Consider the following 12,238-nt stretch of genomic DNA (forward strand, 5'->3'; position numbering starts at 1 on the left):
GCGGGTTGAATTTGGGTCGATTTAATAACAGATCGGATTAAATTCAAGTCAGGTTAGTAACAAGTCGGTTTAAATTCGGGTTTTAACGGGTTAAAATAGATTTTGGTCAATCTCGGTTCAGGTCGGATTCGATTCAAATAAATAATTTTACAAGTTATATTCAGGAAATAAAATATGTTTGAAAATAGAGTTGTCAAATGTCAAAGCTGAAAAGGTCAGCTGAATCATTTGCAACTAAATTTATAAATTAGTCAGTCGAATCATTTGCAATTTTAGTCAACTACCATTTACAAGTCAGCTACTCAGCTGAATCACTCACAAAATCACAAGGAAAAAACTGTACTTACCTTAAATCATCAAACCACTACTTACTTCGTCTACAAATAATACGTACAATAACCGTGTAGGTTTTTTAGTTTCTACTGCCTAACGCTCTTGTTTGAGGACAAATTCAAATATACAATTCTGACTTTTATTCTCCTCATCAAATTTTAGTCTACCTAAATTTGTCTTGACTGTCAAACAAACCACAACAACCACCAAAAAAACAAATGTTCGGTTGTTTTTTGGTGTTTGAAAATAATTTAGCCGGTTGGACTCACATTTAAAAGTATGGAACTTATTTTATATGGATAATGGCCTGCAATAAAGAATTATAATAAATCATATAAGTATATTTTTGGGGGTTGATAACCTCAACTCCATTTAAATTAAAACTAGATTAGATCTCTTGCCTTGTACGATTATTGTTAAACTCAAGAATATTGTGGAGAAAACAGCTTAACCTTTGCATTGAAAATAATCACATATATATACACAATACAATAGGAAACCTAACTTGCCTAAAAATCCTAATAAGATAAACTTAACATAAATACAATATTAACAAATATAACCAAACCGGCTTTAATAGTTATGTCACTAAATTTAATCAATAAAAAAATATATTAAAAAAGTGGAAAGCTAAACGTCGCCCTCGAATATCTAACTAATGCCCGCAAAATAAATTAAAATTACAATCTTACCCTTTTTATAAAAAAAAAATAACCCTCAAACAAAATTACCCCCCTCCCCCAACAAAACCCTCATTCCTTACTCACTCTCATTCTCTCTCTAAACAAACCACCACCACCACATCCACCTCCACCACCACAACATCCACCTCCGCCACCACTATCACTGCAGATAAAAGCGCCGGAGTAGTGGTTGAGCGCCGATCTACACAGTGATAATGCTGCGGAAGGACAAAGGCAAGTCAATCGCCGGCGGAGAAGAGGTTTGTTTTTTTTTTCTGAAATCCAGGCAAACGCCTGATTTTTTCGCACAACCATGGCTGAAACGCCTAGTTCGTGCGTACAGCCGTGTGGTTGTATGAAAAATCTGGGCAGTTGAGGTGAAACTGGGCGTTTGCCTGGGTTTTTATTTTTATTTTTTAAATTCGTTTTTTTTTTTTTGGTATTGGGTTTTAATTGCTTGGCTTTCAATTTGTAAATTCGTTGTTGTTATTATTATTAAGAACTGTTTGGAAATTGGAAATTAAATAATCAACTAAAGTTCAAGATTTTTGGGTTTTAATCAACTAAAGTGAAGGACTTCAATTGCTTGGTTTTTAGTTGTTTATTTTGGGATTTGTTAGTGTAGATTTAATTTTTGTAATAGTTTATTATTTGGTTAAAAGTTTGAATACTTAGTTGTTAATTATTAGAAATTTGTTGGATTTTGTTATAAATAATTGGATGATATGTGTACTAGTTTATTATTTGGTTAAAAGTTTGAATATTTAGTTGTTAATTATTAGAAATTTGTTGGATTTTGTTATAATTAATTGGATGATATGTGTACTAGTTTATTATTTGGTTGAAAGTTTGAATATTTAGTTATTAATTATTAGAAATATTACACTAGTAGAAAAATACAAAAAGGCAACCCCCAAATGGCACCGGTTCAGACCAAACCGGTGCCAAAAACGGCCCTAAAAATGGGCGGGATTTTAGACCAAGAGTAATGGCACCGGTTCAGACCAAACCGGTGCCAAAAATACAAAGGGCACCGGTTTGAACCGGTGCCACTGAACCGGTCCAAGGTTTTTAGGAAAAACCGGAAAATTTAAACCCTAAAACCCTTATAAGCTTCGATCTCCTTATCTCTCCTCCTTCTCTCCGCCTCCATTCCCCCATTTCATCTCCTCTACTTCTCTCTCCTCCTTCTCTCTCCTCTCTCTCTCTTCGTTCTTCTTTCTTCTTTCATCTCCTTCGTTCTCCTCTCTCTATTCGTTCTTCTTTAATTAGTCTTTCAACTCCCTTCGATCTCCTCTCATATATATGCAGCAACCAAAGCTCGAGGACAGCCGATCTCCTCTCATTAGCGCAACAACAGCCGCCGCCACCACCACAATGTTCGAGCACCACCACCGGCATCAACATCAACAACAATTTCTAAGATTTTTTTTCAAGTTCTGGCTTTTTTTTTTCGATTTTAATAGTTTTTGTTTTCGATTCACCAATTTTGGTTTTGTTTTCGATTCACCAATTTTGGTTTTTGATTTTGGTTTTGGTTTTTGATTTTGATTTTCGATTTTGGTTTTTATTTTGGATTTCAATTTTAGGGTTTCGATTTTAATTTGCCTTTTATTTTGGATTTTGGTTTTTTTTCCTATTTGTTTTTCGTATTTGTTTTTTTTTCCGATTTTGATTTTGTTTTTCGAATTTTTGGTTTCTTTTTTCGATTTCAATTTTGGTTTTTTTATTCGTTTTTGATAATTTTTTATATTTCAATTTCAATTTCTATTTTATATTTTATATTTTATATTTTGATAATTTTGGTTTTTTTTTCGTTTTTGATAATTTTTTATATTTCGATTTCAATTTCTGTTTTATATTTTATATTTTGATAATTTTGGGTTTTTTTTTCGTTTTTGACAATTTTTCAATTTTTTGATAATTTTTATATATTCTTAAGCTTATTTTTACCAATTGATTTTTTTTTCTGTTTTATTTAGTGTGTACAGATTATGCAAGAATATTGATATGTTCATGTTGTAATTTTTTTTATAATTTATAATGTAATTTTTTTTATTTATTTATAATGTTAGTTGTAATTGATCTATATTGTAATTTTGGATTTCATTATGTATTGTAAATTTTGGATTATATATATTGAAACCAATTCAATTTTTGTTGTGAATTGTTATTTTTTTCAGTTGATTTTATTGGTAAGTGAAAAAAAAACCAAAAAAAAAATAAATAAATAAAAATGGACATTTTTGGCACCGGTTAACCGGTGCCAAAACCTGTTTATGGCACCGGTTTTGAACCGGTGCCAAATAGGGGGGTATTTGGCACCCCCCACATAGGCACGGGTTCAAACCGGTGCCTTAGGCCGGGTTTGAACCGGTGCCAAATGCGTTTTTCCACGTAGTGTTAGTTGGTTGATTTTGTTAGTATTAATGCCATTTTATTCTTAATTTAGAATGTAGTCGAGGGTTCTGGTCCACGACATGCTAGATCACGCGGCATTAACGCGTCGATTAGGAGAGATAGGGGGCCGGGGATTAGTATACGGGAAGGTAGTTCTTTACCGGAGCGCGACAGAGAAGTGGGTAGTTCTGGGACTTATTTGGATGAGCGGGAGGGATCCGGTCCTAATCCTTTGTTGAGGACTACTAGCTCGGTTTCGGGTTCAGGTTCGAGATACGATGATGATGGACCTGAGGACGATGATGCTAATGCTGATGCTGATGCTGAGGAGCAGCCGACTGTCGTGACGAGAGGTCCTGATGGGAGATTTACGAGTTCACGACCACCTCGATCTGTAGCGCCTTGGCTTGTTCAGGGGCCGATGGACGGTGGACCCGATGTTGGGACCGTTATTCCTATTTTTGGGGCCCATGTTGCTCGATATATTTGGGACGGGCATGATCGACGGTTTTTGCGGTGTCATACTAGAGCTAGTGTGTGTAGATTGTTGAGTGAATGGATGGAGGGATTTACGGCAGACACTGCTACGCGGATACGACAGACTGGGTTGTCGCACCTGCCAAGCATTATGCACGACCACCTTAATTTTCCGCTGATTTCTGCTTTTGTGGAGAGATGGCAGCCAGATACAAACACCTTCCACCTACCTTTTGGTGAGATGACCATCATGTTGCACGACGTTTACCACATACTTGGTATTCGGGTTGAAGGTGATATAGTTGCCGAGGATCTATCTAGTGACCAGTATAGGACATTTGCAGCTGAGTTGTTACAGTTGACTACAGAGGAGCTACAGGTCAAGACTCAGACTGCCATATATAGGAATGGTGGCGTCCATACTGACCAGATTTTTGATAGGTATCGTACTGTAGAGACTACAAAGGAGGTTCAGGTCATTGGTTACATGTGGGTCCTTTTGGGTAACACGCTCTTTACTGACAAGAGCGGTTCTCGTACCCACCCTTCTTTTCTCACTGAGTTGTGTGTGGAGCATAACCTGGAGAGGTTGACGAGATACTCCTGGGGTTCAGCCACACTAGCGTACTTGTATCGTCAGCTCGGGCATGCCACCCGAAATGGATGTGATTCTATCGTGGGTTGTCTAACTCTTCTCCAGTCTTGGATATATGAGTACTTTCCATGTTTTCGGCCTCACCAGGGTGTGTTGACACGAGACGTTCCATATGCACGTGCAGGGTTATGGGATGTTGGTATGGCGCGGAAGCATCAACAGCGTCTCGTGTCCTTTCGTACTCGACTTGACCAGCTGGGTGACCATGAGGTACAAATAGATACGTAATACTATTTGTTTTACAATGCTTTAATTTACAGTTGATTTACTCTTGTATTAATTTGTAGGTATGCTGGTTGCCGTACGGAGCTTTTCCAGCATTACAGGTGCCTAGGACTGCGTTCACTGGATTTATTCGATATCGAGGCATCATAGAGCCATATATGCCCGGTCGAGTTGTTCGACAGTTGGGGTTTATACAGGAGGTTCCCGGTGACATGATTAGGCCTGATGATGCTCATAGACCAGTTAGTGTTAAGTCTTATAGGGTCAGTTTTTCAGCTCAGATGACTACTCGCATGTGGAATGGTTTTGTTCCCGGTGCTGCGTTCAGTCTTCTGCTTGGTGGATATACTAGAGTTCCGCCTGGCGGACATACTTGTGCACCTGACTACCTATCATGGCTTAGGAGAGTTAGTCATCCTATCGTCGCTCCTAATGTTGAGGATGATCATGGTCTTCCTTAGAGGACCAACGTTGATTACATAAGTTTTTTATTACTTGTTTTTTTTTTTTAATTTTTTTTTCCTATTATTATTAATACAATTATAATTGTTTATGCAGTGGGTAGGACGATTCATGGTTACAGCACAGCGATCACTTAGTGAGTACCCTACACTATCGAGAGACACCAGAGCAATGTTGGAGCAAGTGATTTCTGATTGGAATGCAATAATGGACTTGCTGATTAGTTGTAATATTTATTTGTAGCTTGGACTTTATTTTTTTATTAGACTATGTTTTGGATGTTGTTAGTGGCCATTTAAGTTTTACACATTTGTTGGAAATAATCAAGTTGACATTTATGTTTGAGTTTTTTTTTTTTTTTTTTCTAATAGACTGTGTACTTGCTTCACAAAAGAAATGCTTAAAATAAATTTAAAAAATAACCATGTTTATTAATAAGTTAAAATAAAGTTGAATCAAAATCCACAACAATACTCAACGGTACTCAAGAGTTGATTAATGTCTGCCACAATTGAAGCCTTCTATCGTACCTTCTCTCCCACCCGTTTACACTTGCCTGTCGAGCGTTAAACCACATTGGTGAAATTGGAGGTAGTGGGTGGTCATGTTCCATATGCAACCGAATGAAATGCGATCCACCAACAGTTCCAATCACAAACTCCCCAGAAGGCCTATCTAAAGGTCCACGATTGTTCAACGGCAAAACAGTAGTAGATGGATAGTAGCTCGACGGTCTATTTCCTACTCCATAACAAATCACCACCATATTCCATAATTTGGCAATAGCAAAAAAATCTTGTTGTGCTACCATCCAGTGCTCCTCTCCATACGCATCACCATCCCATCTAATCCGGTCTATCTCCCTTTGCAGTCCTGAACCAACCCCTTGGCCCCATATGTCGTAGTAAATCATGTTTTACAACCAAGGGTGAGAACCAACCTCATTTGCCATTTGATGCCGAACCAATCGCCACTCCTCCTGAGTTCCATACAATAAATCTGCTACGCAACGAAATCCGCAGTTCCCATCACCAATTACATCCTTAACACCTACGACGTAAGGCCAAATGATGTTGGGAATAGCGTAGCTGTATCTGCATTGGCGCATGTCGAACCCGGTACCTACAAAATTAAAAACATAATATGACATATAGTTAAATTAAAATTTAGGATGAATAAACATATTATTTAAATCGATGATCACCTGTATTAGATGGGGGTGGTCTACTTCTAGATCGATTCTCTCGCCCACTACGTTCAACATGCTCAAAAAATGAAGGATCCTGCCTATTACGATTCTCGGGTGGTCGTCCCCTTACACGGGGGTTGACTCTAGGCTCCTGAAGGTCATCGTAGTTAGGATCCATCTCACCCTCAATAACTCGTGACACGTGCCTAAGCATCACAGGATCACTGGCAATAACCTGATCAACAAGGGTGCAGAAATGAGCTCGATCCTCATCATTTTCATCAACTATATTAGGAATGTCGACACCATCTCCAATGACAAGGGTCCTCCAAAATGGATGAACATTCTTAGAATACAACCCCTTCCCTGCAGCAATTGAGTCGTATATTTGCACGCACAAGGTAAGCCGTGGGTAGTACGTAGAGCACACCCACAGCGTCGATGAATATCCGTACTTAACCCTCGCATTCTGTTTGTCTCACCGAGAAGAATAAACAGACAATAGTGGGATACCTTTCCGTTCAGCTGATGTAAAGGCTTATGCTTGTACTTATGACCATGACTTGTTCTACATGCCTCCAATCCATTACGAATGGCTATGATCTTGTTCTCAATCGATCAGTGCACTTGAGCCCAAACCGTGTCCAAAGAGCCTGTTGAACTGTCAATCCAACACTTCAATGCTGAATGCTGGCTCTCAACCCTGCAGTTGTTAACATTGCCAAAGTGTAGTACCTGGTTTGTCCAAAACAATACAAACTTCTCCTTGTGTACGAGCCAAGTGTCCATAACATATTCAATCACTTTCGGCCATCGACTCCACTTGGTTTTCAGCACTGCAAGTTCTCTGTTATATGCCTCTTCAGATGTAGCATTAATCACAAACCTCCACCTCCCATTTTTGAACTTGGCACCAATCTCCTTTTTTTTTCAAACATGGAAGTAACCTTCGCCTCAACATCTTTGTTAATATGACACACACACAACATGTGTCTTGTGTTTGGAAACACGCTCTTCAACGTTGCACAAAGGCCAAGCTCCCTATCTGTCAGTAGTACCGATGGCTCTCTATGATGACCGATCAACAACCTCAAGCACCCACCGATAACTTTCCTGAGACTCTAACCTCATGAATGCGTATGCAACAAGAAAGTTTTGATTAGTCGGTGTAACCCCAACAATCTCAAAGAATGGCATGTCGTATCGATTCGTCTTGTAAGTGGAATCCATACCTATCACGTACGGGTATGTGCGAAGCAAATTTGTCATGATCGGGTGTGCCATGAAAGCGTGTTGCAACACATTGTTGGAATCAGTAAAAACCCAAGTGAGGTATTTGCTCTGTCTGGCCAAATGAATCACCTGGTGAACTACTTCTCTTCCTTCAAATTGCTCCATTCTTATTTTACTTCTGCAGTTGTAGACATGCCTGATGTTAGGATGGTCTCCGGGAAACTTTTCTACAAGAGTTCTCATGATATGTCGAGGTGGCACCTGTGCCTGAGTCATGTCACGCACTACCTGCTTAGCAGCAATACTAAGACCACTAATTTGTCGATGTCCCTCGGGATAAACAACCAAAGAATGATTGTGAGTTCCGTTCAAGCAACTAAGCTTCCAACCATTTACTACTCTGACATACTCAACCTTGAGTTTGAAGGGACAATTGTTTGCCTTGCTTTTGGTGTCTTTGCATATCGCGTTCACATGTCTCTTATCATGCCCTTTTTTCCACGATCACAACTCACATATCGATACGGTCGACCACTCCGATCGGTCTTGTAAGAAGCCTTCACTAACATAAATCCGAGCGGTCGACAAACATTTTGTGCCCATAGAACAACATCCTCAAAACTCGGAAACACTTCGTTTGTCAAAAAATGTCCACTATAGTCCACACCGTCACCATCCCCGGACTCAGAATCCTATATAAATATTAATAAAAGTTAGAACCAAAGAACAAGACTAATAATAATAACAACAATAACAATACAAATAATTATAAAAAAAACTTTCAACCATAATAATGACAATAACAATAATAATAACAATAACAAAAATAATAATAATAATAATAATAATAATAACTAATTTTAATAACAATAATAATTTCGAAAGTATAAAATCCAATGACAATCAACCAATACGTGAAATAAAAAATAAACAAAAAAAAAGAAAAAAAAAGAAAAATCGAAACCCAGGAAACGCCTAGGATTTTCGAATGACCTAGGCCGAAACGCCTAGTTTTTTCGAAACATCCTAGGATATTCGAAAAAACTAGGCGTTTCAGCCTAGGTCATTCGAAAATCCTAGGCGTTTCCTGGGTTTCGATTTTTTTTAAAAAAATTAACGCAACGTACCGATTCTGATCGATTCGACGAGCCTTCGGCAAGCGTCAAAGGTTGTGTTTCTGGTATTTCGTTGTTGTCCATAAGATCTAACGAAATTTATTTTGCAAAATTTATAAAATTTGTTTGATTTCACGGTGGTTGGGGTGGTTGTCCGATGAAGGTCGGTGGCCGTTCACCACTAGAGAGAGCGGTAAAAAATTTTGTGTCTAGCAAAAGTATGAAATTAAGGTAAAATTAATTATTTTTATAATCGTTATAATAAGGTTAAATACGTAATTTAATTTCATTTTGCGGGCGTTTGTTAGAAAATCGAGGGCGATATTTAAAAACCCCCTTAAAAAATAGCATAGATAAAATACATCTATAACATATTTATTATCTTCTTATTTTGTCATTTTGTGTATATAATGAAATGAAAGATGAAATATAACGAAAGTGTCATTTAGACAAATGAGTATCTTTTTTTTTGGCGTTCCACCCGTTTCACCCTTTGGGCTAATCCGGATTCGGAGATCAGTTTTGGGTGGTTAGGTTTTAGTCTCCTTTCGATTGTTGTTGCGGGAGATCGAATACGAGTCCTCCCTACCAAGTGTAGTCCCAATCACCACTACACCAACAACCAATTGGTAAATTTTATATTAATACTACAGATCTACATGTTAGACCATATAAATATTATAAAAATTCAATGATAAATTAGTATAAAATTTTCTTTTTATTAATCAAATAAGTATTTAGAATTGTGTATTACATTTAATGGGCAGGAATAATAACCTCGTTTGATATTTAGTCAATTTTTTCACTAAATTATTATGGTACTATATGAAAGTATTATTGGAGATACAAATACAAAGAACTTAATCAAATTATCGTACATGATTACATGTATAGATAAAATGCTTATAATGTTATGCTATGTGGCTAAAATCCCTTTATATATTTATTAGGCTATTGTATTAGAATTAGGCGAGAAATCAATTAAAGTATATATATATATATATATATATATATATATATATATATATATATATATATATATATATATATATATATATATATATAGAGAGAGAGAGAGAGAGAGAGAGAGAGAGAGAGAGAGAGAGAGAGAGAACTAGAACTGGTCTGGATCGTCAATCGTGCTTCATCCAAAGGCTTATATTTCACCCGCCTCATTAAGGGTATTTTTGTAAATTCGCACGGAGAATGACCTACTCCCTAACTTTGTCGGCGCTTCTTTTGTTTCTCTCTTTTCTTCTTACTTTCTCTCTCTATGTCCAAATTCTCTGAAAGGCGATTTTGCTCAGTTCGTTCATTGATTTCTTCAATTTATAATTGTAGATTTTCAAATTGTTCGATTCTTCCTATACGATCTTGTTTTTGTTGTTATTTGATCATTCTAGAGAGGTATTTTTTGAATTCTTTTGTTTTTTTAATCTATTATTGATATTACTATTTAATTAGGGTTTTTCCTCCATTTTTGGTTTTTTATAGTTTTATGATATTGTAGCTTATTTTGTTTACTCAATTTAATTACTAGTGTTTTGGTTCGGTTAGGGTTTTCGTTTTTTACTTGATTTCATTGATTTTTTAGTTGAGACGCTTAGCTTTGTATTATTGGATTTTTTTTCTGGATTATGTTTTGATGCCTGTCTTTGAATTTTCACGAAAATTGTATTATGTGTGTCTTTTGATCATGTTCAATTTTCTTTGTTTTTCGCTTTTAAATTCTTATTATTTACCTTTTATTTAGTTTGCTTTACTTTTTATAATTTTTTATTTACTTTGTGGTTTGGCATTGTATGTATAAACTGTTCTGAAAGTTGGATTAAGCTATTTGCAAGCATTTCTATGTCTTTTTGTTGTATTTTGGAACTTAATGAGATTTTGATATCGATATACTAAACATATTTAAGCGTTTCTATGGTAGCTAGTATAGGTTTTATATTGCACTTATGGGTAGATGATGGCATACAATGTGGCGATCATATATTTTATTTTTTATTCGTATTGTGATTTGGTGCCTGAGAATTTGTTCATTTATTCCTTGTTTCATTGAATAGACTATAAGTCTATAACAAAATAATTTTCTAAAATTTCAGCTCTTACTAGTGTTGATAAGGCTCCCTTTCCTCTCACTTCTGGTGTTTATTATTCACATAGGTGCGGAGATGGGTGTCATCCCGCTTCACACTTCTATAACAAGTAGACTGAGCTATACTACATACTGCTGCTCTTGTACAATATGTATTACATACTATATTACCAGCGAACTATATTGCTAGTGAGTTATATATTCTTATTTGATAAGACTGTATAAAGAGCATGTATAGGGAATTGCAGATTGAGCTATATTACAATAAAGTCTTCAGATACAGGGAATTGCATATGCGTAAATGAACTAAACAACTTAGCTATCTGAACAAGTAAGAACGATCTAAAACCCCCAGCGAGTGTACATACACTTTATTGATTATTGTGTTTACCTTTTAGATTATTTGGTTTACTTTTGAATAATTTTTATTTAATACATACGGATGTTTTATTTACACACTCAATTCTTTATGCTGCCTTGATTTGCAAGACTCTTTTTTGTCACTAGACTACTAACTCAATTGGTAAGTTACAGCTGCTGCTCTGGAGGCCCTGCCAAGCCTGCAGCTGCTGCTCTACCAATGCTGCCAAGGTTGCTGCTACAGCTGCTGCCCTGCCATGGCTAAGGCTGCTGTTGCAACTACTGCTTTGATTTTCATTTTTTATTTTATTTTATCTTCTTTTTCAACATGTCCCTTATCATTGTGGACATGGTCCATTCTGCATATATATTAGGATAGTAATTAAGCTTTTCTTATTTACTTTTGAGTATTTTTATTTACTTTTGTGATTTTTTCAGTATATAGAAAATAAAAATGATCGATTGTGTCAACTAATTGTTCTTACTCTATAATAGCCTACTAGCTCAATAGGTAGAGCATTATGCAAGTGCACAAAAGATGTGGGTTCAAATCCCAAGTAGGTTCTTCTAACGCCTCGAACCATTGTAATGTAATTATTATTTTTATATATTTTGAGTTTTTCTAATTTTCATTTGAGTAAATATTAACTACTCTAAAAGTGAAATTATTTACTTAAATGATATTTTGAGAAACTGTTTAGCATTTTTTAATTTACTTTAGAGTAATTACTATTTACTTTTGACATTTTTTTGCTTTAATTTTGATTTTTGACAAGATTATCTCCTAAACTAAGTACACACCTGTAGGGAATAATTTCAAGCGTTAATCCCCTTGCTTGAACCCCACTGTGATCATACTTTAAAGTACGGTGGCGTCTAAAGAGAAAGAAGATAGAGCAAAAGAGTCGCCAACAAGTTTTAGGAACTTGTAAACCGTTCAAAGGGTGAAGGTTACACCCCATAACGATCCAAGAGATCGTCAACTCCATAAGGTCTTGAACCAAATAAGGG

At 36.2% G+C, this 12,238-nt stretch overlaps 2 protein-coding genes across 2 annotated transcripts; one reads left to right on the forward strand and one right to left on the reverse strand.

The window, feature by feature from the left end:
* Positions 1-1,231: 1,231 nt before the first annotated feature.
* LOC110730724 (protein MAIN-LIKE 1-like) lies at positions 1,232-5,234 on the forward strand. The gene is made up of 3 exons (XM_021910547.1): positions 1,232-1,276; positions 3,469-4,758; positions 4,836-5,234. Exons 1-3 carry the CDS (start codon positions 1,232-1,234, stop codon positions 5,232-5,234), a joined length of 1,734 nt encoding a protein of 577 aa, XP_021766239.1.
* Positions 5,235-7,492: 2,258 nt separating this feature from the next.
* Positions 7,493-8,856, reverse strand: LOC110730725 (protein FAR1-RELATED SEQUENCE 5-like). Its single transcript, XM_021910548.1, has 3 exons — positions 8,785-8,856; positions 8,173-8,349; positions 7,493-8,071 (listed from the first exon to the last, which is right to left on the reverse strand). Exons 1-3 carry the CDS (start codon positions 8,854-8,856, stop codon positions 7,493-7,495), a joined length of 828 nt encoding a protein of 275 aa, XP_021766240.1.
* Between the last annotated feature and the right edge of the window lie 3,382 nt (positions 8,857-12,238).

The sequence above is a fragment of the Chenopodium quinoa genome, unplaced genomic scaffold (assembly GCF_001683475.1).
Source record: "Chenopodium quinoa cultivar QQ74 unplaced genomic scaffold, ASM168347v1, whole genome shotgun sequence".
Classification (NCBI taxonomy): Eukaryota; Viridiplantae; Streptophyta; class Magnoliopsida; order Caryophyllales; family Amaranthaceae; genus Chenopodium; species Chenopodium quinoa.

Excerpts from the sequence above, each read along its gene's own strand:
- LOC110730725 (XM_021910548.1), bottom strand. The coding sequence starts at position 8,856 with ATGGACAACAACGAAATACCAGAAACACAACCTTTGACGCTTGCCGAA. Across the intron at positions 8,350-8,784 it reads CGTCGAATCGATCAGAATCG|GATTCTGAGTCCGGGGATGG; the intron begins GTACGTTGCGTT and ends ATATTTATATAG. Across the intron at positions 8,072-8,172 it reads GTGGTCGACCGTATCGATAT|GTTGAGTATGTCAGAGTAGT; the intron begins GTGAGTTGTGAT and ends TTCAAACTCAAG.
- LOC110730724 (XM_021910547.1), top strand. The coding sequence starts at position 1,232 with ATGCTGCGGAAGGACAAAGGCAAGTCAATCGCCGGCGGAGAAGAG. Across the intron at positions 1,277-3,468 it reads CAATCGCCGGCGGAGAAGAG|AATGTAGTCGAGGGTTCTGG; the intron begins GTTTGTTTTTTT and ends TTCTTAATTTAG. Across the intron at positions 4,759-4,835 it reads ACCAGCTGGGTGACCATGAG|GTATGCTGGTTGCCGTACGG; the intron begins GTACAAATAGAT and ends ATTAATTTGTAG.